The 26572-nt window shown below is 36.1% G+C and overlaps 1 protein-coding gene across 4 annotated transcripts in view; it reads right to left on the minus strand.

Annotated features, from left to right (window-relative positions):
• The window catches only part of ntrk3b (neurotrophic tyrosine kinase, receptor, type 3b), a 135770-nt gene that overhangs the window by 36933 nt on the left and 72265 nt on the right, over positions 1-26572 (minus strand). For 2 of the 4 annotated variants that reach the window (XM_079867215.1, XM_079867213.1), the window contains exons 7-11: positions 26376-26517; positions 21041-21346; positions 20401-20415; positions 18064-18113; positions 17868-17970 (exon numbers count right to left, since the gene is read on the minus strand). In XM_079867215.1, coding sequence (XP_079723341.1) covers positions 17868-17970; positions 18064-18113; positions 20401-20415; positions 21041-21346; positions 26376-26517 — 616 coding nt within the window. Of the gene's footprint in view, positions 1-17867; positions 17971-18063; positions 18114-20400; positions 20416-21025; positions 21347-26375; positions 26518-26572 lie in introns of all 4 variants that reach the window. The other 2 variants (XM_079867216.1, XM_079867214.1) reach the window with 1 other exon arrangement.

Raw genomic sequence — 26572 nt, forward strand, 5'->3', positions numbered from 1 at the left:
TTTAGTTTATTTTATTCAAAACTTTTTTTTTTTTTTTTTTTTTGACATGTAACTGTTACAGTTTGTATTTTTGATAATAAATTATTAAAATGCACAGACAGTCTGATTGCTGTTTTTATGTTATAATTAGCCTAACGTTCCGGCCACTGATTTTTGTGTCCGTAAGCACTGTATACTTTAAACGCTTTACTATTCTGTTTTAAGCGCTTAATTTTCATTTTGAACGCGCTAATATCATGCTTTAGCATTTTCTGTCATATGGAAGTGTTAAACTTCAACTTGGACTATACCTTTCCTTGTATATACGCAAGTTTTTATATTAATATAATAAATGAACGATTATTCGACTAATCGCTAAAATGCAGGAGTGTTAGTCGACTAGGAATATCTTTAGTCGGGGGCAGCCCTAGTTTAGTGATCGATTACTGTTTGTATTATCTTAGTTTTCCGACAGATATCATGATTAAATGTTTGATAACATTGTATCTATGATGTATAAGAAAATTACAAAAAACATACCACTCTAAAACGTCCTGTGAAATCTGTGCTTGCAAAGTCTGTGCACGAAATTTGTTCTGGACGATCCTCTTTTTCGATAACATTGTCAGGGTCTGAATCGGGCTTGAATTGGTTTGAAATTGACGCCATCCTCAATATTTACACTAGAGAAGAACTCGCAGTTATGGAGGGGTGGGACATTTCCTGAACACGCGCTAAGCGCTGCCAATCACAACACACTGGGCCAGGTAACCAATCACAGCACATTTCGTATTTCGGAAGGAGGGGCTTCATCGAAATCGGTCTGGGGTGCGTTTCCCAAAAGCATCGTTAGCCAACTATGTTCGCAAGTTCCGTCGTTATCAGCATAGTTCAACGAGTCAGTGTTTCCCGAAACCATCGTTCTAACGAACATTCGCAAACAGCATCGCAAAGTTGTGTGGTTGGAACGACAACTCTCGACCTGTGGTTAGAAGCATAGTTTCTAGTTTGCATGACATGTGGACTTAATACATCCTTATCTTGAGCAAAATAAGCAAGCTGACATTCAGTACAACCTGTGTCTTTTATTCAGAATACATACAAATGCCAGTTACGTCTTTTAGTTTATCATGAGATTTAAAGCAGCATTTTTGAAGAGTGTGCATGTGCAAACATGCTCTACAATGTAAGAACGAGCCTATGATTGAATCTGGAAATAAAGCAAAATAACTGAGAAAAATGAGAAATAGTCCTCAGATGCCATGTCTGTAATTTATAGCAAAACATACCGTTAATTCGATCTCAAACAGATTCATTAAAATAAGTTATTGCTCCACCACGTGCGTGACGTCATAAACAAACGTGGTTGAACGACCACTTTGCGACAATACGGTTTCGGGAAACAGTCGTAACTAGCTAGTTGATTTCTTCAACGATGCATCGTACTATGGTAGTTAAGCAGCGAGTTATGTCGTTGTTCGGGAAACGCACCCCTGTTCGAGTCTGACTAGGAGAGAGATGCTGTAATAATGTAAAAATATGTGAAAAAGTATATAAAAAATATTGTTTTTTGAACAATCAAGCATGAAAACATATTCTATTACACCCCTAAAACAAAATCAAGACTCCGTGAAAGGGCATAATAGGACCCCTTAAAAAAGATTACATAATTCATTGATGACCTGTTTGTCATGTATATTACAGGAACTAATCATGATGTGGCATATGCTCAAATTTCATTGGAAAATGTTAAGTACTTGGTCTTATCCAAAAATTGGTTGAAAACTACATTGCCAACATCTGTTTTCTTTTTTTTTCTTCTTTTTTTACAAAGATGAAGTAGCTATAAAGAAAAAAGACAAGGGTCGTTCTTTACAGTCCAGAAATTGCATTTTTGGAGAGATCTGGATCTGCAGTTAGTCTCATTTTACAAATGAATTGCGAATTTGCGTCAATTAAAAATCGGATGTGAATTGAAAACAAAGCTCTCCACAAAACCATGCAGCACTAGAAGTCACATTAATGGTTAGTGTTCAATTTCCTCCATTTATTTATGTACTGCATATTGATTTAGTGTTTGATGAAACTATCATAGTTGGTTAAATTAAGTCCAAGCTCCATCTACATAGCCTGGTAATACCAGACTCTGCTACTTCACTTTGGTTCGTAGACAGAGTCTGGAATGGCATAACAGAGAAGTGTTTTCTCTCTTGCTAGGGGGCGCTTGTCTGAAGTTTAAAATCATTGGTTACCCGTAAGCCAATCACATAACGTTTGGTTATGGCGTGTGTTATGCGCATGCTCAGCCGCATTTAACTTTCACTGTAAACACATGTATGATGCGAAAACAAAACCATCGAGCGAAATACCGGAGTGAACATGGCTGTGAACGACTTTTGCAGATTATGTGAAGTAAATCTACGCATCCACGGTACAATCAGCGTACGTCACGGCTCTCAGCCCGCCCTCTGTTCGTTGATTGGCCCGGCTGTTTCCAGACCGGTGGCAAACAGAAAGCTCTGAAGCAGTCTCAGACTAAGTACAGAAGCGAAATGAAATTGAGCGGAAGTACGAAGTCTGACGTAGTCAGGCTACCATCTACAGGCCTAGTATGTAAAATGTAGGCTGTTAGGTCAAGAAACTGCCATATATATATATATATATATATATATATATATATATACATACAGTATAGACTGAGCAACTCTCGGCACGTCCCTGGTCACATTTAACTGTTCCCTCTTGTTAGAATTTGCTTTGGTAGAGGCCAAAGGAAAAAAAAAAACCTGACACTAAGAATATTCCTTTTGTTTGATCAACATAAGAGGAAGATGAGAGCTTTAAGTTCTCAGACACACAGTGTGTGCTGACATTTTTCAAAAGCAAATTGTGATCTTTAAAAAAGCAACTTCCTCCCACATCTGGGATTAAAACGATTATAGACTATTTTCGGAGTGTGTGATTCTAAGAGCGCAGTGATTTCTGTGCTGTTTAACAAACACTGGAGCGCTGGAAATAAGACTGATTTGCATTCGCCCACTCATCTACAGTGAACATGACGCATTCTCTGAGGGATGACGCTGGTACTCAGAACATGGCAGACGGTGTTTTTGAGATGTACAGTCAAAGGCTACAAGTGTTTCTCCAGCAGATCAACTGGATGAATGACAGTGTCTTTGACTAATGTCTGGGATACGTGACTCTTCGCATGCCTTCAACAGAGAACCTAAATATAATGAAAAAAAAAAAGGTTTGGGAGTTGCCAAGGATCCCACAATGCAATATTATCACAATACGCCATAAATTGCGCAAATGATCCAGTCTGGCAGGACAGCAATTTAACCCTGGTGACCAAAAAATGATGTTATTTTCATTTAGAAGATGTTTTTATCCAAAGCAACCTACAGTATGTTTACTACAGCAACAATCCGCTTGGAGCAACTGGGGTTAAGTGCTTTACTCAAAGGCCCAATGGTGATACTTTATGGCTCTTATCTTCTAGGGCTCACACTTGCAACCTTCTTGCATTCAGCAAACCATGAAATAATCTACAATGAAAGCAATACATTCAAAATTGGAATTTAGAGTATTACTGATAAAGTTCCAATATAATTCACTTTCTTTAATGAAATAAACACAACACGTCCCCATGAAGGTGACCCGTTTGTCAGATGGCCTTAACTCAATGAACTCCTATTCCAAGAAGAGCAACCATGCACTTTTTTTTTTTTTTACTGTCCTTTACATTTATTGCTTCTTAGGAATGTACAAGATTCAGCACAAAGGCAATTAATCAGCCATTGGTGAGCATGCCACACTATGTGACCAACCAATTTAGTCTCAGAAGAGAAAAACGTGGCAAGAATCATACAGTGTGCACCCGGCTTTAGTCTAATGTGCATGCCTTGCTCTGTCGAGGTTGCCTAATCTGGGAAATTACTTTTACAATTGTTGCTAATTATCATGCTCAATGAGTAAAAATTGGCTGCATTTGTTCCCACTAGAGCAGAAAAGCAGCACTAAGACAGATTAAGTTAGAAAAGCTGTGACATGAGAACAGAAGTCTTTTAGAAGCGAACACTCATCTAAACTTCGGCCTTTTGGGTGCTGACTAATTACAGTCAATTATTTCGGAACCCCTAAGATGCCACACATTATTGCTATTTTTTTCTTGTTTTGTTATTATCAAGTCTTAATTTTCTCTATAGCTCTCTACAGTGTAAAAATTACTCTGCAAATAAAACAAAGGTTATCTGAGTAGGTTTTACAAGAAAATACTATTTCAGCCTTTCTACTTAAATTCCATGTTTAATTCATTTCAATCGTGAAATTTACAAGAAATTTTTGAGCGAATTAATTTTTTTCTTACAGTGTAAAGTGTAAACAAAAGTTGTTTTCTCAATCTCATTTTTGGCTCTTGGTCTTGAGGTACAAAAAGCCATTTCTAAATACAATACTTATACACTTTGGGGTCGGTAAAATCTTTAAATGTTTTCGAAAGACTCTTATGCTCACCACAGTAAAAACAGAAATGATGTGAAATATTATTACAATTTAAAATAATTGTTGATAAATGAAATTTATTCCTGAGATGCAAAGCTGAATTTTCAGCATCATTACTCCAGTCTTCAGTGTCACATGATCCTTCAGAAATCATTCTAATATGCTGCTCAAGAATCAATGATATTAAAAATGTCTCTCACTTATAATCAATTTAATGCATCCTTGCTAAGTAAAAGTGTTAGTTTATTTTAAAATCACTGTCTGACACTTGAGAACGAGTCTACAACTTTATCATCGTACACACTAGTGATTCTGAACGTGGACAATTTCATTTCCAGCCAAACTGAGTCTGCATGCTCATAAAATTATGTTTGACAGCTGCTAATTACATGTTTTGTGCCTGAAAAAAATACAGAGAACAATAATAATGCATGACCTCCCATGGCTACAATACAATAACAAACATAATTTGTTTGTGCTAACAATAAGTAATATTTCAGTGCAAAAAAGTCAAAAATTTACATCTAAGTTGCATTGTATTATATAATTACACTGCTTGAAATGAAACATTGTATTCATATTCCTTTGATCTAAATTTCTGTTATTAAGTCAGCCTGAACCACATAACACACAGGCTCCATTCAAACTTATAATTATAAATAATTTATAATGTCTTATCTATATTTAATTACTACGTATACTTTTTAAGAAAGTAAAGAAGAAAGTTAGAAAATGTCCCAGTGACTTTGATAGAATATTGATAGAACATTAAGTATTTAAATATAATATATATTTTTATATAATATCTGCATTCTGAATTGCAGTTGGTCTTATTTCTGTCATCTGTTTTCTATACTGAAATCTGATTCCTTTAAGAAATGCAAATCGACCTTCACATTTTACATCTAAAATAATAAACAAGGCTTAAGATGTGCAAACTAACACAGACTCTATGATTCTGCACTGCGACGGTTGCGTTCACACTGGTGATGTTATAAGCATTGTATAGCCTCTATTAAATTAAATGACCTATCAATGGACGCAGATCACGGGTGAGGGGGAAACACAGTCTTGATTAGGTGTGGAAAAGAAATGATTTCTCCATCCCTACAGCACTCTTCACTATCACGTCCCCCTCTCCTGTGACAACCGTGACAACACACCATGACGATCACAGAAATTGCCTATTATAGATGACAGTTCCGCTAAAGTTAATGCACAGAATGCCCCCATGTTTTCAAAAACGTATTGCACAGGTCAGACAGAGAGTCTTTGGAAGAATAGGATATAGAGTGTATATAATCAGGATAAATGCATTCAGTATTTCATATATATATTTCAAATAAATGCTGTTCTTTTTAACTTTCAATTCATCAAAGATGTATCTCTGTTTCCTCAAAGGTTTCCTCAACACTGATAACATTAAGAAATGAGCACCAAATTAGAATGATTTCTAAAGAATTTAAAAAAATAATTGAGCTGAAACACTTATTAAACCATCCTACCAAATATTTCAAAAGCGCACAACCGCCATTTGAAAGACCACTTTATCTGATCGACCACTGTGGAATTTTTGCAACACGTCTCCACATTTTATTCAGAGACTATTTTAGAGCCTTTTCTTATTTATAATGCATATCATTTTGCAGCACACTTTGGATTGCATTACACCTTACAGTCGATCACCTCTCACTGTATCAAATATAGCTCGGTGATTGAGATGAAAGTTGTTTCAGAGGCAGAGCAAGCTATAATATTAATGTTTTAAAATGACATGCACAATAACTAGAAATACTGATCTCATTCTGGAGCATTTGCTCTAATCTAATCCAAAGTTTTGGGCCAAGTTTTAGCTGAATATTTCTCCTCACCTAGAATGATCCAGAAACACAACCGTAAAAAAATCGAAACATGTCTGTAATTAGAATTCTGTCCTTGGACTAAATGGACTGAATGTTCTGCAACAATTACATCTCATCAGTTCATAATTAACGGCACACAAACTATTTTTTTGTATAATCTACATGTTCTCACCCCAATTATTATCAAAGCACGTCCAGACCGCGACAACTTCTATCATGTTGCATGGTGTTACGACAAAAGGGACTGAGCCATTTCAATGGCATGGAATTGATTTAGTGCATTACCTTTAGGGGGCTGATAATGACCATTCATCTAAGCATGACACACACCTTCATCTCCATTTCATACAGCCTTAAGAGGGAGAGAATGGGCGTTTATCTATGTCCCCTATTCCCTATATAATAGAGTTGAGATGGGCAGTATCTGTCTGGTGAACGGCACTGAGAGGCTAAGTGTTTTTACTATGTAGTACTTATGTTTGGAAAAGAGGTACTTTACAGCAGCTCAATCACAGAGAAGCAGAGTGCATCCACAGGTTACTACAAACACAGACCATATTACAAAAAAATATTTTTACCATGGTTATGTGTAATTCATAACTGAAATGAGAATGCTATTTAAACTCCTGACTTTGAATTTAATTTGAATTGAGGAAACAAACGGGACACACAATTGTAATTCCAAAGTAAGGAAACAGAATTGAAATGAATGGAAATTAATTTTGAATTGAAAACAGACTTTTTAACCAAATAAATTCTGTCAATCATGTTTGAAAGTTTTTAAAAGTTTAAAAAACATAGACTTGTTTCAGAGGCAGAGCAAGTAATAATAGTCAGACAGACGGATGGGCAGATGGATGGATAGATGGACAAACAGACAGCTGGATAGAGTGATAGATAGAGATATATTGTATAGTAATGGATGGATGGATGGGTGGGTGGACGGACGGACGGGTAGACAGACAGTGGAATAGACTGATAGATGGATATATAGAGATGGATGGACGAATGGACGGACAGATGGATGGATTGATGGACGGATGGAAAGACAGTTGGATAGAGGAATAGATGGATATATAGAGATGGATGGACAGACAGAATGATATGGATGGATGGACGGATGGATGGACAGACAGTTAGATTAGAGTGACAGATGGATATATAGAGATGGATGGACAGACAGAATGATATGGATGGATGGACGGATGGATGGACAGACAGTTAGATTAGAGTGACAGATGGATATATAGAGATGGATGGACAGACAGAATGATATGGATGGATGGACGGATGGATGGACAGACAGATTAGAGTGACATGGATATATAGAGATGGATGGACAGACAGAATGATATGGATGGACGGATGGATGGACAGACAGTTAGATAGAGGGATAGATGGATATATAGAGAAGGATGGACAGACAGAATGATATGGATGGATGGACAGATGTATAGACGGACCGACAGATGGATATAGACGGATGGATGGACATGCAGATGAATAGACTGATAGATGGATATTTATAGATTGATGGATTGATGGATGGATGCAGATGGACAGATAGAAAGACATATGGATAAACTGATAGACTGATGGATGGATGGATGGACGGACATTAGTGGAAGAACACTTCATTACCCACAATGCATCACCTGTGTTTAATTTCTTTGAGTAACAATTCAGTTAATTCTTCTTCCTGTTGTTTAACCCGTTCAACTTCCTATGTATAGTGGCAATTCAATTCAAATTCCATATTCTGAACTGAAATTAGACCATTATTAAATTCTGAATTTTGCACAACCCTGAAATTACAATTTTCCGGAAAACATGTGAGTGTCTATGCAGAGCTCACTCACATCCATGATGCATATAGGTATTAGGATGTTTTGGGTGGTTGCGTACAATCCAATTTCAAATGATGCTCTCTATATACAGTATGGCTCAAATCCCTCCTTCAATGCAAGTCTATGGGGTTTTTCACCGGTTCTATAGTCCGCTATGGAAAATAATGCAATACTGATCACTTAAAAAAGGAATAACACATCTTTCCTCACTAAACCACACAATTTGAAGTATCATTCATGTCTGTAGCGCAAACGGTGCAGGATCAGTAATGTGTCAAAGTTTAATATTTAGGGTTTCAGGTTTGTTCAAATGCCTTAGCAAACACCATTTACAATACCAAACACTGCTATAGTCAGGCATAATGGGTTCATATTGGCATTGTGTGAGCTAGGGATCACTTAAGCAACAAATGAACCTGAAACAATGATCAAATCCGAGATGAGCAAGGATTTTTTGGAACAGAGGTGTTTTCCATCTCAAGAGGGGCATGTGTTCATTTTTATTACCAAAATGATGTGATTACAGATAATTGTTTGGTCGCTGGTAGGGCAGAAATGTGGTTGAAAAAGCACAGTGTATTACTTCAATGGGGAAAGTATCCTTTTAAACCTCAATCATAATGGATTGAAGTGCTTTTCAGAATTGAAAAATGGAGCTGAATGACCCTGTTTCACTTTCAAGGATGGGTAAAAAAATGTTTCGACATTAGAAAATGGTTATTGTTCCATATCAGCGACAGCTTCAAAATGTGTTTTGTACGTAGCCGTCTGTCAAAGAAACTGCATGTCAGGGTTGTTTCAGACATGTTTGTGGTTGTCTTTACATGTGAGCTGTTGTTCTACGTGTGGCTCCATTGACTGCTTCATTCGCTGGGGCAAGGTGAGTCAGGCGTGAAATCTTTGGGTTTGATGATGTGTGCTAAACAGCCCTTGGCTTAGTGCGGTAATGTAGCCGAGGAAGGTTTAAGCCCTTGTGACAGCGATGATAAGATCTTAATAGGCAGGTGAGCTATCAGGGCAAAGAGCATGGAGGGGAAGCAAAGGGGAGGGTTTTTGCGGTGAAGCTAAAATAAACCCTGTCACATGCAGTTAGTGATGTTAAGATCATACGTCATCATAACTCAGTCTTCCTCCCCAATATTGGGCAAAAAAAAAAGCATATCTCACGCCATTTCAGATGTCTGATGGTGACATTAGGATGTAACCAAGCACTCTATGTAATTAGTTTGCGTTTAGTAAGATTTATGTAAAATAAATTATTAGTTTTATTCACCAAAGATGCATTAAATTGTTTACAGGTGACAGTAAATACTATTATCATGTTACAAAAGATTTCCATGTCAAATAAATGAAATTTCTATCAACCCTGAAACAAAATGCATCATGGTTTCCACATAAATATTAAGCAGCACAACTGTTTTCAACATTGATAATAATAATAAATGTTTCTTGAGCAGAATGATTTCTGAAGGATCATGTGACACTGAAGAGAGGAGTAATGATCCTGAAAGTTCAGCTTTGCATCACAGGAATAAATTACATTTTAAAATGTATGAAAAGTTATTTTAAATTCTAATATTTCTCAATTATTACTGAATTACTGTTACTGTTTTTAAATCAAATAATAAATGTTGCCTTTTCATGAGCATAATACATTTCGTTGTACTTTACAATGAGGTAACATTTGTACATTTATACAATGTATTTATATAGCACATTTCATACACAATGGCAATTCAAAGTGCTTTACATAGAAGAACACATCCCTGACATCAAAGCTTTTTGGTTTGCAGTGTTGCAGGAAAGTGAAAGTATATTTTAACTTTTAAATGTGTTATTATTTGTTATTTGGGATGTATTATTTATTAAAAACAGAAGCCCTAAAGCACAGCATCATATCCTGATGAATCCGGATTATTCTTAATGCAGTAGCACATACCCACAGTTAGTAATTACCATAATACCCGTCCAAAACATCTACATATAAGCACTTTCTGCACAATCTCACTCACTGCAAATGTATCCTTACGCTCTTTAAAAAATGCGCACTAGCATTAGAGCGCATGCAGAAATGCAGCATTTTTATGCAAAATCTAAAGGGGTCATGACATTTGTTATAATATTGTAATATGTTCCTTAAGTATTACTTATAATACAAAAAAACAGCCATATATTCACAAAAAAAGATTATTTATCTTAAGTTCTGTCTAATCGATTCATTGCGATTAATCGCATCTAACAAGTTTTTGTTAATATAAGATATGTGTGTGTAATGTATATTATTATATTTTTATACCATGGTCTGGGTGAATACTCGATTCTGATTGGCTGCAGGTAGTCCATTAAAAAGTGATAGAGGACACCTAGTAAATAAACCGTCAGGCGTAACCAGGGAAACCAAGTTATTGTTTGTAAAAACTTTAGATTTTGATTGTAAAACATAAAATATAAACTAATGTTTTAAAAATGTGTTATTTGGCAAGTGACCATGGTATAAGCGGGTTAATGCCCTTCGAGGTGTCCATTGTCAGGTATTAATGGACTTCGGCGGAGACTTCCGCTGCGCGTTGGACGGTTCACGCCTCGCCGTCGTCCATTAATACCTGACAATGGACACCTCGTCGGGCATTAACCCTTACATATATTATATGTGTGTGTGTGTGTGTGTGCATATACTGTTCACAATTTTACTAAATTTTTTCTATTGGCCCAGTCAGACCAGTTCAGATTTTTACTTGCACTGTAAAAATGCACAAAAAGTTATTGTTTTCATTGTTTTTGACCCATGTAACCTTGTAAACAGTGCTTTAAGATTTTTAGGTAGGTCTATCAGGTAGGATATGCAAGGGATCATGTAGAGCGAGGCGGTTGTTATAGCGAATACAACCCCGACAGGCTGATCAGGACCCCGACGCGAAGCGGAGCTTGAATCAGCCTGAAGGGGTTGTATTCGCTATAACAACCGCCTCACTCTACATTATCCCGCTTATTACATGGCTACCTACCAAATAAATCAATAATTTGACACAAAATATTGATTTAAAAAGGAGTTTATTGATTTAAAAACTAAAAGAAAATAGTCCGTTCCGTCTCTATGGTTAGAATCCTGCGTCCATAGCGACGCTCTGTTTTTCAAGGCAACGGTGTGTTATACTTAGCAGCGGTCTGTTATGTAAGGGTTAATGCCCGACGAGGTGTCCATTATCAGGTATTAATGGACGACGGCGAGGCATGAACCGTCCGACGCGCAGCGGATTAATACCTGACAATGGACACCTCGAAGGGCATTAACCCGCTTATACCATGGTCACTTACGAAAGAAAGAAATATTGAATCAATTAATAATACTTTAATGTGTTTTAGAGTAAAAATCGTGAGGGTTTTTATTTATTAAGTCGAGCGCACTATTTAATATCTCCCGTATACAGGCGTTGCCAAGCAACGTGGCCACAGCGACCCGACCGCAGCAGTTGATCAGTGAGTTTGAGCCAGCGCAATCATTTAGAACTGTCATCAGGCAAATTGACGGGACGCCTTTCCTAGGTGTACATTATCACTTTTTAATGGACACCCTGCAGCCAATCAGAATCGAGTATTCACCCAGACCATGGTATAACAAGAAATAACAGACTGCATTCTACATTGGAATTCAACCAAGCCATGTAATAAATACAGATATTGAATAAAGTTATCAAACACTTCAAACACAGTCTTCACTGCATAAATTCGGAATTAGATATAGATTAATACTTCTTAAAGCTACAAACTTTTTTTTCCTTTTGATTATCATTAATGACAGACATCACAGCAGCAGGTTTAATAGGCACTGCTGACACTTTAAGACGTTACGCACATGTCGTGGCTCTGACGCACATCCTATTTTCTCACAACTCTTTACATACATTTAAGACTTCATTTAAGTCATTTAACTGTGCTTGATACTCGACAAAAAAGGCATTTTGGCATAATTTTGTGTGTTTTTTAGAGACGTAAATTAGCCATTTATACAGGACATGTAAAAGTTCTTTTACTCTTCTTTTGTCAGTTGTTTTTGTGTTATTTTTTGAAAAAAAAAATCAAATTTATGGATCAATATTTCTGAATAATCCACAGCGCACTGGTTTTACACACAACCATGTGTGTACACAGTTAGTGAATGAGACCCGATGCATCTGCAATGTCACTTCTATATCATGGATGAAGCAAGCTTGATTATATTACAGATTTGAGACTGGACAAAATGTCTGATTATAATTCAGATAAAACAATGACCAGTAAAGACACAAGCCTGAAGCTCTCTTTAAAAAAAAAATCATGTCCTGAGACAGGAAATTAATGCATTATATGGAATTCAATTCAATAAAACATCTTAAATATCCCCAGCGGAAACGTTGTAAAAAGAAATGCTTGGAAACAACATTTCCTGTGTACTTTCTTCTTGGTAATGGAAATCAATTATTTTCTTATTGACATTTTGATTGATAGAGGACAGGAACTGATTAACAGAAGTTTCCCTCTATAGAACCAGGACATTGTTCAAACAAAGACCAAAGCTTCCTTTTTAAATGTATGAAAAATAAAAATAGACAAGATGTTATCAAGCTGCCCCTCACACTGAAAAAATGCAGGCATTGAATTGTTGATTAATACAAGGACGTGAGAATCATTTACAGGCGCTAGTCTGTGGTTGTATCACTGTGGTTCGACAAACTTGAAGAAAAATGAGAAATTGAGTAACATTTAGCTTCTTTTTGAGCACTGCTAAGTGCAATAGGACCAACATCTTATCAGGTAAACTGTTAAAAAATGATCATTATAATGACAGCAACAGGCAGGTCTGGCAGGCTAAGCATTAACGCTTCGCTTTCTTGCCATAATGTTGGAATACGGTCATGTTATAGAAATAAACGTACAAGTTCCCTAAAATAACTCTTCTCCTCGTAAAACGACTGCCATCCGAATACATAAGTGTCATTTTTTTATCAATGCACATCACCTTAAAGGGTTAGTTTACCCCAAAATAAAAAAAACTGTCATTAATTACTCACCCTCATGTCCGTTCCAAAATCGTAAGCCTTTCTTTCATCTTCAAAACACAAATGAAGATATTTTTGATGAAATCTGAGAGCTTTCATTCCCTACTACTTTGACACTTCAAAAAGTTCATAAACTAATCCATATGAATTGAGCGGTTTAGTCCAAATTTTCTGAAAAGACACAATCACTTTGTACGATGAACAGATTGAATTTGCATGTTGTAGTAAACGGAAGCTCAAGCATGTTTACTTGATGAATGAGAACCAATTCATTCTCGTGTTACGCAGCACGTTTGAGCTTCACAAGAACCACTGAGGTTCACTCTCCTGTAACGCAGCACATTTGAGCTTCACAAGAACCACTGAGGTTCACTCCTGTAACGCAGCACGTTTGAGCTTCACAAGAACCACTGAGGTTCACTCTCCTGTAACGCAGCACGTTTGAGCTTCCACAAGAACCACTGAGGTTCATTTTCATGTTACACAGCACGATTAAACTTCACAAGAACCAATGAGGTTCATTCTCCCAGAGTCCTGCACGGGTCCGATTTTGTAAATCCGCACCCGCCCGTACCCGCAGTGCTTCAAACCGCATCCGACCCGTTTTCCGACAGCAGCACTAATTAAAATCCGCACCCGACCCGACCCGCTTAAAACAGAACCGATACCCGACCCGCACCCGAAATAAAATCAGTTTAGCCAATCACATTATAGACACAATTACAAAAATGTTTATTGCCAGGTCATACAGAAGTTATTACACGACAATTAACACAAGGACAACTTCAGCCGAAGCTGTCAAAAGGCCGGTACATGAAGAACATGGCAAATGTTAGCACAAAACTGAGTAGCCTTAACATTTTACCAATCAAACAGACGCGGCTACAACACTATATGCCACGCAATTTCGTCTAGCCTACATCTGATAATTTTGGGTTCAAACACGCCCTGCACACCACACATACTTAACAGTGTTAAATTTGAAAAATACTGTTCGATAGAACTGCTTTGTTACCACAGTTTCTGCGTGCTTCCTCAGCGATGAAGTTCCACATTTGCGGATATCCAACACGAAAATGCATGCAGTAAATAAGCCTTTCACAATACTTTCTTCAGATAACTCCAAATTTCTCCCACATAGTGGATTTGATTTTTTATGACGTATTGTCGACAACTTTACAATCTCCACTAGTTATTCTTTTCTTCAACTCCTCAGCATCCATCTCAATGACTGCAAGCAGATCGCGCGCGCGCGGTTATGATACATTTTTAAAAGTGAAAGTAGCCTAGGTAACGTTATAGATCCTGGGAGGGCGTGGCGCGTCGGCACAAATAAACTGATGTGGATTTAAAATTATTTTATCAACTTGAAATACAGGCATATTTTTGTAGATGTGTTCCTAAAAATATGCATATATTTTTACGTTTGCATGTGATTGTTTTAAACCCGTGTTTAGACCCGTGTTTCCCCCGTGTCCGACCCGACCCGCACCCGTATCCGACACGGTTGGATATTTTTCACCCGTTTGAGCAAAATTTGCGGGTCACCCGTCCCGTGCAGGACTCTACATTCTCCTGTGTTACGCAACATGATTAAACTTCATAAGAACCAATGAGGTTCGTTCTTGTGTGTTACGCAGCAAGTTTGAGCTTCTGCAAGAACCAATGAGGTTTGTTGACTTCCATAACATGAAAAAAAAATACTATGGAATGAAATGGGGCCCATCATATTTTGGGTTCAGCAGAAGAAAGAAATTCATACAGGTTTGGAACAATTTGAAGGTGTGTAAATGATGACAGAATTTTCATTTTTGGGTGAACTATCCCTTTAAGAAATAATTACTGTCTGAATCCATTTATTATGGAAAACTCATGTAAATACACTAGAGAGAATAAAAAATTATCAAGAAGGATACAGGAATAACTTAAGAAAACTTAAAGGGGGGGGTACAATGGTGTTTCATGTATTCAGAGTTGTTTACAGTGTTAAAGAGATAGATTCTCATGCTAAACATGGGCAAAGTTTTAAAAAAATATTTTGGACGAATAACGGAGAATTTCTATGCTGAAAATCTTACTTCCGGGTTGGTACAAGTTTCGGCTGTTTTTTTTTAGATCGTGGATCTAATGACGTAGATAAGAGTGGAACTCCTTATATGAGCATTTCTCTCGGAAAAGCTCGCCCGCGAGCACGTCGACTAGAGGAGAGCGAGACCGCGCACATCAACGCGCTTCAACAGGAAATCATCGGCAGCGCTGCATAGGATTTGTTCAAGAATGTCTCCAAAAAAGTGTGTATTTGGATGTGAGGGAAAGCTTACCGTGTTCAGCTTTCCAAAGAACCCAGTGTTACAGGAACAGTGGATGCAGTTTGTTTTTCCGGGGCAGCAACGGAGTGTAGGAAGTGCGGTTGTGTGTTCTGGTCGTTTCAGTGACGAATGTTTTATTAACAAGGCTCAGGTCGACGCTGGATTTGCAAATCGTTTGCTATTAAAACGTGGAGCGGTCCCAGTGATAAAAGACCCCATTCATGTAAGTACAACTGGATCAGATTTCTGTCTTTTGCTGGAAATCAAGAACTACCGCTTGACTCTATAGCTCCGCCTCCAGGACCTCGGCTTTTTCCGGAGAGAATCGGAAAGCTGTATTTTTCTTTTCTAAATATAATAAAACTAAACACTTTTTTGAGATATTAAGGATGCACTACTACTCTATAGGTACTCAAGATTAACATGAGATTAGGTGAAACTGTGCATGTTATGTACCCTTTAAGAATTAAATTAAGAATACGCAAAAATTATACCTCTCTCGAATTTTACCACTCTACAAACTTGCAATTTCAACCAAACACTGAAGTGAAGACAGCCAGATTATAAAGCTTTATCAATTGCAGAAGTGCCCTGAAAGGCAAGCGAAATCAATCAGATGTTGTGCAGCACAACATCCATTCATGATCTGATGATTTCATAGAAATCTAAAGGTCCAAACACAGAAAGCAAGGAAAACACACACACACACACACACACACACACAGACACAAAATCTGATTTTACTGCCTGCTCCAAAATAGTCTGTGATCAAACTCCAACTGCAAAAAAAGCCTCCAGAATGATTGAGTGAGGCAAAAATCCAATACAGCTCAATCTGAGGTAATGGCTGCCTAAGACCTCCAGCTGATTTGAAGAGAAAAACAGAACAAGTGGTGTATTGTGGGAGGGCCAGCGTTCTGAAAAGGGCTTGTATTTACGTCACGCTTTGAGTGTCAATCCTTTTATGCCTCTTCAACCTTGCCAATGAGCGTGAGACAAAATTAGCCATTCCTCTCGGATTGAACGAAGCTCCTATTCTCTGTCTCTCACAGTACTGTCACAAAAAATAGATTTTCCTGTTATACATATATGAGAAAAGAGCAGGGAGTCTTGGGTCAAGAGGGTTATGCATAGACCAACGTGTTTTTATTGGTTTAGGGGCACAATCTTTAAAAAGCGATGATGGATATGAGGTCTGCAATGGGGATGGGAAACATAAAATAATTTTCTGTCATTTGTTTCCTCTTTGACATATTGCCTGAGACACACAATCATTATTCAAAATTTCAAAGGCAGAGTGAAGTGAGGTCAATGCAGGGAGAAGAATATAATTGCGAAGGTATAGTTGGATATAATATAATATAACTGAAATATAATTTCCATTATTTGGATGGCAAAACATGATTGAAATGTTATGTCACAGGCCTATTATCTATGTAGGTTTGGAACAACATGAGGGTGAGTAAATGATAACAGGAATTGTATTCATAACTTGAATAATATGATTAATATAAAAAATACCATTGGCATCAATGCAAAATTAGCTTTACATTGTGTACGACTTTAGTTACAAAGAAAAGTACCTTCCATTTGTTGTCACATCATCATATGTCTTTTTCTTTTTTCTTTTTGATGGTACTGCCCACCCCTACAACAAACTCTGAAAACACTTGAACCACAGCGATATTAACTAGAATATTAGCAGAGGAAGTCGAGCTAACCAAAGAAACACTCACAGGCATTTCCGCCAACTGCCTCCCCAAGGTCTGAGACTGGAGGATGTATTCAACTCAAATTCTATTCACATAAACCCACACAGCACAAACCAAACCCTATCTGACTCATGATGTGCCAGACCACTGTTTAAAAGCAGGCACTAAACATAGCCCAAAACCAAAGCCGAGATCTATTATGTTACCAAGGTGATTGACAACTGAAAGACTGAGGAAATCTATTGTGTTGCTTCGAGAAGGGGTGATTTTTATTTTTGCTTTTTGCCACTGGGAATAAAAGTCAACATGAAATCAAAATGAACCATTTTTACTTGAAGACACATTAAGACACAAATGTCTGTCTTTATAATCTTTTACCAAAATGTAATAGCTTGCTCTAAATTGACTTTACTTTTCATCCGTCTTCACCACTTTTCAATTACTCCCATCCTAGCACCTGTCGTATATAGAGACCAATTTTTATGATCTAATCAATTACCTATGGATAAAACATCTAGACAAAAATCCATTGTAAATATCCATCAAAATATGGACTTAAATGTTGCCTTCAAGAAGCATTTCAACATGAAGAAAATCTACCAGAATAATCTATTCATACCTTTTATCCCAAATTTGTTACGTCGGCTATATTTGTTGATGAGGACGAAAATCACAATGAGGAAGACGCAACCAAAGCCAGCCAGACCAACAGCAATCGACATCTACAGGAAAAAAGCAATAAAGCAGTCAATGATACAGCAACGTCTGCTGAAAAGCACAATCGAAATTATAGGAGAACAGAAAGAACATCTTACTCCGAATGAATCTTCTTCAGGTCTCTTTGCCTCATCTTCAGCTGTTGGAGCTACAGGACATAGAAATGACATTGCACAATTGAGGAGGCCAAAAAATGCTTTCATTCATGTAGAGCATTAATGTTTTCGTTAATTCAAATAATAATGAATTTAAAAATAATGTAATATTGCATGAAAATTAGAAGTGTTGCCTTATCAACTGAAATAAAACATTTTTAAGTTGTACTACCAAAATTACTATAACTAAAACTGAAAAAAAAAGGAAAGCTAAATAGAAATATTAAGCTAAAAAAAACAATAGCACACAACAAAATCACTAAAATCAATCACTAATTACTCAAATTAAACTAAAAATATAAAAAAGCTAATTCAAAATATTAAATACTCTAATATTAATTAAATTGTACGAAAATAACACTAATGCAGAGGAGAGTGTGGCTAGTTGTCACACTTTTTTGTATTTATAATATTTCTCAGTTTACTTTTGAAATGTGGTCTGAAAATCAAACCATTGTTTTGCCCAATATATACTATCATTAAAGGGGTCATATAATGGTACATGCACTTTTACAAGTTGATTGTACTGAAATGTGTGTTGGCAGTGCCTGTACACAACCATCATAAAATGATAAAAATCCATCCAGTGTTTTTTTTTTTTAATCTTCTTATATGTTTTCCCCCCATCTCAAATCAAGCCGTTCGATTTTGTGACGTCACAAAATCGACGCCCCTCCCACGATTGTTGATTGACAGCAGCGTTTCAACACAGACCCGCCCTCGCTCGTGAGCGAGCTGTCAATCATAGTCCGCGTGGACATTGTTGAAACGTTGGAGCACTGTCTATGAGCAGAATGGCGTCTAAGCGATTGTGGTGTTCTGTTCTTGGGTGTAATAAGGAACACAGGAGTCATTTTGATGTTCCTAAAGCCGAACCGCTGAAGACGCAGTGGCTGAGTTTGTTTTCGAAAGGAATATTCCCCACGATCAACGTCAATGCTTTCATGTTTGCGCGAATCATTTCACCAGACTGCTTTACAAACGAGGGTCAGTAACGTTATAAAGCTGGTTTTGCTAAGAAGCTGCTCCTGAAAAAAGGATCGGTACCAACTATTCGTGTTCCTGCTGCACCTCCAGAAGAACTGAAGTGAGTGTAACGTTTTATTAACCTTTATATTAATATTTATATTAATCTTTGCAAATCGCTTGCAGGCTTCATGAAGAATGCGGCTGTTTACACTCAGGGTACATTACGGCATGTTGTCTATGTACGACGTTCTCGATATAATTCATAATCCCACGTTTATAATGAACAACGCGTTATGGTTATTGTGTTACAAACTGTGTACGCACAGAACAGAGGGGCGGGGTGAGCAAAGCTCATTATCATTTAAAGACACATGCACTTAAACGGCGTGCTGAAAACAGAGCTGTTTTTGACCAGGTAAAATGAGTGTTTTCTTACAAAACTAATGAGAATTTTTAATTAAAGTATATTACAAACTTTTTATTTAGACCCTAAAGAATCATATTAGCTTGTACAAAAATGGCATTATATGACCCCTTTAATAAATTGTTTATAAAATCTTTATACTGTATATAAAAAGAACTCTCGTCGAAATGTATCCCAGTGTGATTCACAACTTCGTAATATCCTAATTTAAAGAAATAAATCTAATTTAATTAGACTTTTGACTCAATAACTATTCAGCCCTATGACAATTTCCCTCTATTACATTTACATTACATTTACATTTATTCATTTAGCAGACGCTTTTATCCAAAGCGACTTACAAATGAGAACAATAGAAGCAGTTAAACTAACAGTAGGACAACAATATGCAAGTGCTATGACCCTTCTCAGTTTAATCCAACGCAATAAAATTTAATGTACAAAATTTTATGAGCCGTCCTCCAACTCAAAAACAATTATACCATCCTGGTCTCTTAATGCATAGAGCTTGTATACGTGTCCAATACATGCTGCAATTCATGAGGGCTATTCTTCCATTTATCTCAGTGAACTGTCATTAGGGGTGTCCTCTTTTACAGACACCAGACAATAAAGAAGACTTCAAGTATTGCATGATACACAGTTACTACATAATACATTCTTGTTTGATAAGTTCTGTGTTTTGGGTGCACTTGAGAAGACCTAGTGTATGAGATAACTCTTGAAAATGTATCTTATCTTATCAAATTCCTTCAATGCTGTATTTAAGATCATAGATTATAGTGTATCTGAAACAAAATAATGTTTTGACATAAGAAAGGACATGAGATGTGACCAATATTTTTTTGTCTGTTTATATGTATAATGTCAAAAAGAGAGGCACTTACTGTACTCAATTATTCCTAAAAGAACAGCAAGAGGAGAAAAAAAAGAAAAGAAAAAAGAGAAAGAAAATGTTGAACAAATGGTTCATATATATAAAATTTTCAGCATAATTACTCCAGTCTTCAGTGTCACATGATCCTTCAGAAATTATTCTAACATGCTGATTTGGTGCTCAGGTAACATTTCTTCTTCTTCTTCTTATTATTATTATCAATGTTGAAAACAGTTGTGCTGCTTAACATTTTTGTGGTAATGGTGATACATTTTTCATGATTCTTTGTCTAATAGAAAGTTCAATGAACAGCATTTATTTGCATTTATTAAATGTATTTGTTACATTTATTAAAGGATTTATTAAATAGAAAAAATTCAGCTTTGATCACAGGAATAAATTACATTTTTAAACGTATTAAAATAGAAAACAATTATTTTAAATTGTAATAATATTTTTACAATATTACTGTTTTATTTTGGATGAAATAAATGCAGCCTGGGTGACCATAAGAGACTTCTTTCAAAAATAAACTTTTGACAGGTACTGTATATATACACGCATATCAGGGTGTATCAGAATAAAATTAATAAATATCAGAGCAAATTCATACCTTGTGATAAATGATAAATTACATAGTGCAGACTTACCGTCATCCACATCGAACGGTGGCTCAAGGAAATAGCCGTGGACAGTTTTGGTAACTGACCCAAGGGGGTTAGTGGCTACTAGGGTGTAGTATCCATTGTCGTAATGTGTTGGGTTCTCAAAAGTCAAGCAGCCTTCCAAGTAATCTTGGTAGTACTCCATCTCCATGCGGATATATTCGCTCTGCTGGATCTCACGATCCTTGTGGAACCAGCGCAGTGTGGGATGGGGAAAGCCTCTCACGGTGAACTCGATGCAGGTGTGATGGCGCCGTTCCGGCTCGTCCAGCTTCAGGATTACTGGCGGAACTGATATGAGAAAAGAAAAAAATGGAACAGATACAGGACAGAATCAGTGAAATACAGATTTCCCACCTGTGGTAATCTGCTGTCAGGCAAAGGGAAGAACACATATGAAATGCACATAATTGTTCTTTTTTTCTTTTTTCTTTTTTGCCTTTTATTAGGTAGGATGCTACATGTGCACTATATATGCCGAAATGTAATATATGCAGTATTAATATATACATATTTTAAAATACATTCAAATAGAAAACAGTTATAAATTATATAAATAACTATAATTACATATATAATTATATAAATACCTATATTTTACATATTTACACTACTGTTCAAAAGTTTGGGGTCAGTAAGATTTTTAATGTTTTTAAAAGAAGTATCTTCTGCTCACCAAGGCTGCATTTATTTGATAAAAAACAATAAAAAAACAGTAATATTGTGAAATATTATGACAATTTAAAATGACTGTTTTCTATTTTAATATATTTTAATCTGTAATTTATTCCTGTGATCAAAGCTGAATTTTCAGCATCATTACTCCAGTCTTCAGTGTCACATGATCCTTCAGAAATCATTCTAATATGATGAATTGATGCTCAAGAAACATTCATTATTATTATCAATGTTGAAAACAGTTGTGTACACATTTTTTTCAAAATTATTTGATGAATAGAAAGTTCAAAAGAACAGCATTTATTTAAAATAGAATATTTTCTAACATTATAAATGTCTTTACTGTAACTTTTGATCAGTTTAACTCATCCTTGATGAATAAAAGTATTGATTTATTTTATTTCTTTCCCCCAAAAATAAAAATAAAATTCTTACTGACCCCAAACTTTTGAACGGTAGTGTTTAATGTTACAAAAGCTTTAGATTTCAGATAAATGCTGTTCTTTTGAACTTTCTATTCATCATAGCATCATGAAATAAAAATGTAAATAACTGTTTTCAACATTGATAATAATCATAAATGTTTCTTGAGCATCAAATCATCATATTAGAGTGATTTCTGAAGGATCATGTTGTGACAAGACTGGAGTAGATGCTGAAAATTCAGCTTTGATCACAGGAATAAATTACACTTTACTGTATATTCACATAGAAAACAGCTGTTTTAAATTGGAATAACATTTCACTGTTTTTGTTTGCAGCCTTGGTGAGCAGAAGATACTTCTTTTAAAAACATTAAAAATCTTACTGACCCCAAACTTTTGACCGGTAGTGTATATGCATTTTATTCCTCCAACTTCAACACTGAGCTGAGATGCCATTTATGGACATGAGCAGAGGCTAGATTTCTTTCCACAATGACTCTTATATCTTTGGCATCATCACTATGGCACCAAGCTGATCTAATTTTATTACCTGTAGAACGACAGTGTGAACAGATAATGTCAGATGTAAAAAGACAGATCAGAATCAGGTGAAGTGTGAACAGAACCTATATTTGTTGCATGTGCACTACAGACAAATTTATTGTCATTTGAACCACTATATGTTGCTGACACTAAACAGCACTGGTTCTCATTTGTCAGGTGACAGATCTTGACATCCTGACTGCAATTTAGATTTGAAGGGAAGACAGGAAAATTATCAGTGAAAGCAACTTTATAATTGCGGTTTGTTCACCACACAAAGCGATCAAATTACTTCAGATGAATATAGTGTACAGTACAACTTATAAGAAGCCTGTGTGTATAAATCTCTATTCACTTTCCTTGTATGGAAAACAGAAGTAAATGAGGCATTCTGCCTAACATCTTATTTTATGTTCCACAGTGACAGATAAAATAAAATAATAAAGGCAACATGAGAGTGACTACAACAACAAAGACGTGAGTGGGTAAATCATAAAAATTCTACTTTAATGTAAGTTTCCATTCCTTTTATATAATAGACTCAAAGAAAGACTCTTTTTTTTTCTTTTTTTTTGGTGAAATGCATAGATTTCTTAACAATGGAGTTGCTGTCAAGTAAAAAGCAGAACCAGTAAAACTTGGCCCACTGTTATGTTTATAAATTGGGTTTTCAATGAAAAATGGACAGAGCATAAATTGACAGAGGGACATCTCGTAATCTTGCTGTCACAGACTGTATATTATTGTACACTATTCAAAGGTAAACCACATGCAAATGTCTTGTCCGACACTGCGCGTTTGTTTGTCATTCAAATGAGAACGCATCATTATTGTCAGCTGCCTTCTCTCGCCGAAGTGATTTGTGCTTGGCTGAATGATGAGACTAGACGAGAGATAGATCCCTCCTGTAGAGCGGCTCGGCACACATCCCGCCTAAACAGATGACATGTGTTTTAGAATCAGCATGCACCAGCACCCTTGCTCTCGGCCTGTCTGCTCTGACTACTGCATGAGGCCTGTCATTTAGGGAGTCCTGCTGCAATCCCACCAGGAGAGAGAAAGAGAACGGGAGGGATGTGCATCCCATATGTGCATCTCATATTCCAAAGCTTTTGATCGGAATGTAAAAATTAAACTGGTGGACTTTTCACCTTTTGGCTTTGTTGACACTGCACCCAATTGCGATTTCTTACACACACACACACACATATATACATACATATATATATATATATATATATATATATATATATATATATATATATATATATAATATTATTATTACTATTATTATTATTACTACTATTATTATTATTATTATTATTATTATTATTCTGGTGATACTTTACAATAAGGTCTTATTTGTTAACATTAGTTAATGTATTAACTAACATGAACTAACAATGAGCAATGCATTTGTTACAGTGTTTATTAATCTTTGTTTATGTTTGTTAATAAATATACAGTCGTTCATTGTTTGTTCATGATAGTTCTGATCACCTGATCACGCTGTCGGGGTTTATTCTCCGATAACAATGCAATGATTGTTTTGTACACTGTAATGGATTATAAGATAACAAACGTGTAAGATTTAAAAAAAAGTTTCATCTTAAATCAATATCTCTCATTCCCAAAATTATTTATGTGGCAAAAGTGGTATGACTGTACCTTATCCCTTAAATGTCCGTCTAGTTTGAACTTAGCAACTGCTCTCTCCACGGAAGCTTTGCGTTTAAAGACCTAATAAAATATTTATACTCATATTTTGAAATCAATATTTCATGTCTAATTATTTACTTATGTGGCAAGTATCCGTGTATATATATATATACACACACAAACACACACATAATTACTACTTTAGAAAATGTAATGGGACAACAAAAATTAACAGGATAAAATGGAATATAAATAAAATATAATTAGCTATATAAAGGGATTATAAACCATCAGCAATCATTCCTTTCACTTCCTTAATAAAGACAAGACCCTGTACTTGGTTATTAATACCAAACTTGACAATTTTTCCACTCAGAGCCTTATATCTTGCTGCTGTCATTTCAATTTAACGTCAAAGTCATTAGTCAGCAGAGTGATAAAATGTAATGCTTTTCATCTACTCAATGTCTTAAAATCATGTGCTGTTTAATGAACATAATGATGCCTGAGTGTCAGATCATATCTGAGTCCTAAAACATTAACGGCATCAGCGAGAAAAATCCTCCATTCCTATTAAAACCAGGAAAAGTTGCAGAGATATTGCAGATTACATTTATCCTCTGGTTGATTCTCATCTTGTACCTGTTTAACCCAGTTTAACACGGTGCAGGGAAAGAGGTCTATTTTTATGCATCACAACCTAACGCAATCCCTAAATATGCACACCCTCTGATTAAATTAACACAAAGTCTTGCAGGTTCATAGCTGTTAATTGATGTATCAGTACATTTAGTACCTTGTTCTATTTTAAATGTGTCCATACAGTTTTTTTTTTTTTTCAGAGTAGAGTATGGTGTTATCTGCGTTAAAGATTGCAACAATTTCAGTAAATGCATTTATAGCATGATTTCTAAATACAAATTCACAGCCTACATTCAAATTATTCAAATAAAAGCACTTGAATAACAATTATTCAGTGTTTTCTACATAATTTTGATTGGTCTAATACTAGTTTGATTGGTCACACTTTAGATTAGGGTCCGATTCTCACTATTAACTAACATGACTTTTGCCAATAAACTCCTTATTACTGCTTATTAATAGTTAGTAAGATAGTCGTTAAGTTTAGGTATTAGCTACTGTAGGATTAAGGGATGTAGAATAAGGTCATGAAGAATAAGGCAATAATATGTGCTTTGTAAGTAATAATAAACAGCCAACATCCTAGTAATATGCATGCTAATAAGCAACTAGTTAATAGTGAGAATTGGACCGTAAACTAAAGTGTTAATATTTGATTTAAAGTGCCCCATTATGCTTTTTCGAATATTTCCTTTCATGCAGTGTGTAATATAGCTGTTTGTGAATGTAGCTTTGTAACAAATTTGCATAATGCCAGCGTATGGTCTTCATTGGCTGCCCGCGAACAACGTCTACTTTGACCCGTCCTCAAAAACTGTAGCTGAGACTGGAAGAGTTTGGCTTGTGTTGTCGACATGTCAAGGAGATGCTGTTTTCTGCGCAGCAAATCCACTTTGCATGAACATCAAAAGGATGAGGACTCAAACTGATATGGTAAAACCAGTGCCATCGTTACTGTATCAAGTGCTAAGGAAGCCTCCAGAGCTGAAATTCAGATATGGTAATGAACATTTGGTTTCCAACACGCTCTGTAAGCGGTAGACCAATCACGTCGAGAGGTGATTACATGCATTTTTTGACCTTGTATGCATGTAAACCTATTGTAGGAGTCCTCCAAAATAAAATTAGGGCATAATAGGGGCACTTTAAGTTTCCTAAAACTTATACATATTAACTAGGGGGGAGATAAGGAGATAGCAGTTAAAAATAATTGTATTCGTATGAATGTTTTGTGAATCCTGTCCCTGATTGCTAAAAGTACCAGCATTTCTTGCCTCAACAAGCTGCATAATTTGACATATTTCAGTTATTAGCAACAGCAAACACCATTAAGTATGAGACATGAAAACCTGTAACAAGCGAAATATACGTACATAGCACAGCCAGCTGAAGGGACACATTGGTCATCCCAACCACATTCTCAGAGATGCAGGTCAGAACAAATCCGTTGTCGTCTCTGCTCACGTTGACCAGCGTCAGGTTGATGGAGTGAATGTTGGGCCAGTAGACATTCGACTGGAGGGCAGGCAAGAAACATTATGCTATGGTTAGATTGAAAATAAGGTTAGAG

The sequence above is a fragment of the Squalius cephalus genome, assembly GCF_949319135.1.
Source record: "Squalius cephalus genome assembly, chromosome: 3".
Classification (NCBI taxonomy): Eukaryota; Metazoa; Chordata; class Actinopteri; order Cypriniformes; family Leuciscidae; genus Squalius; species Squalius cephalus.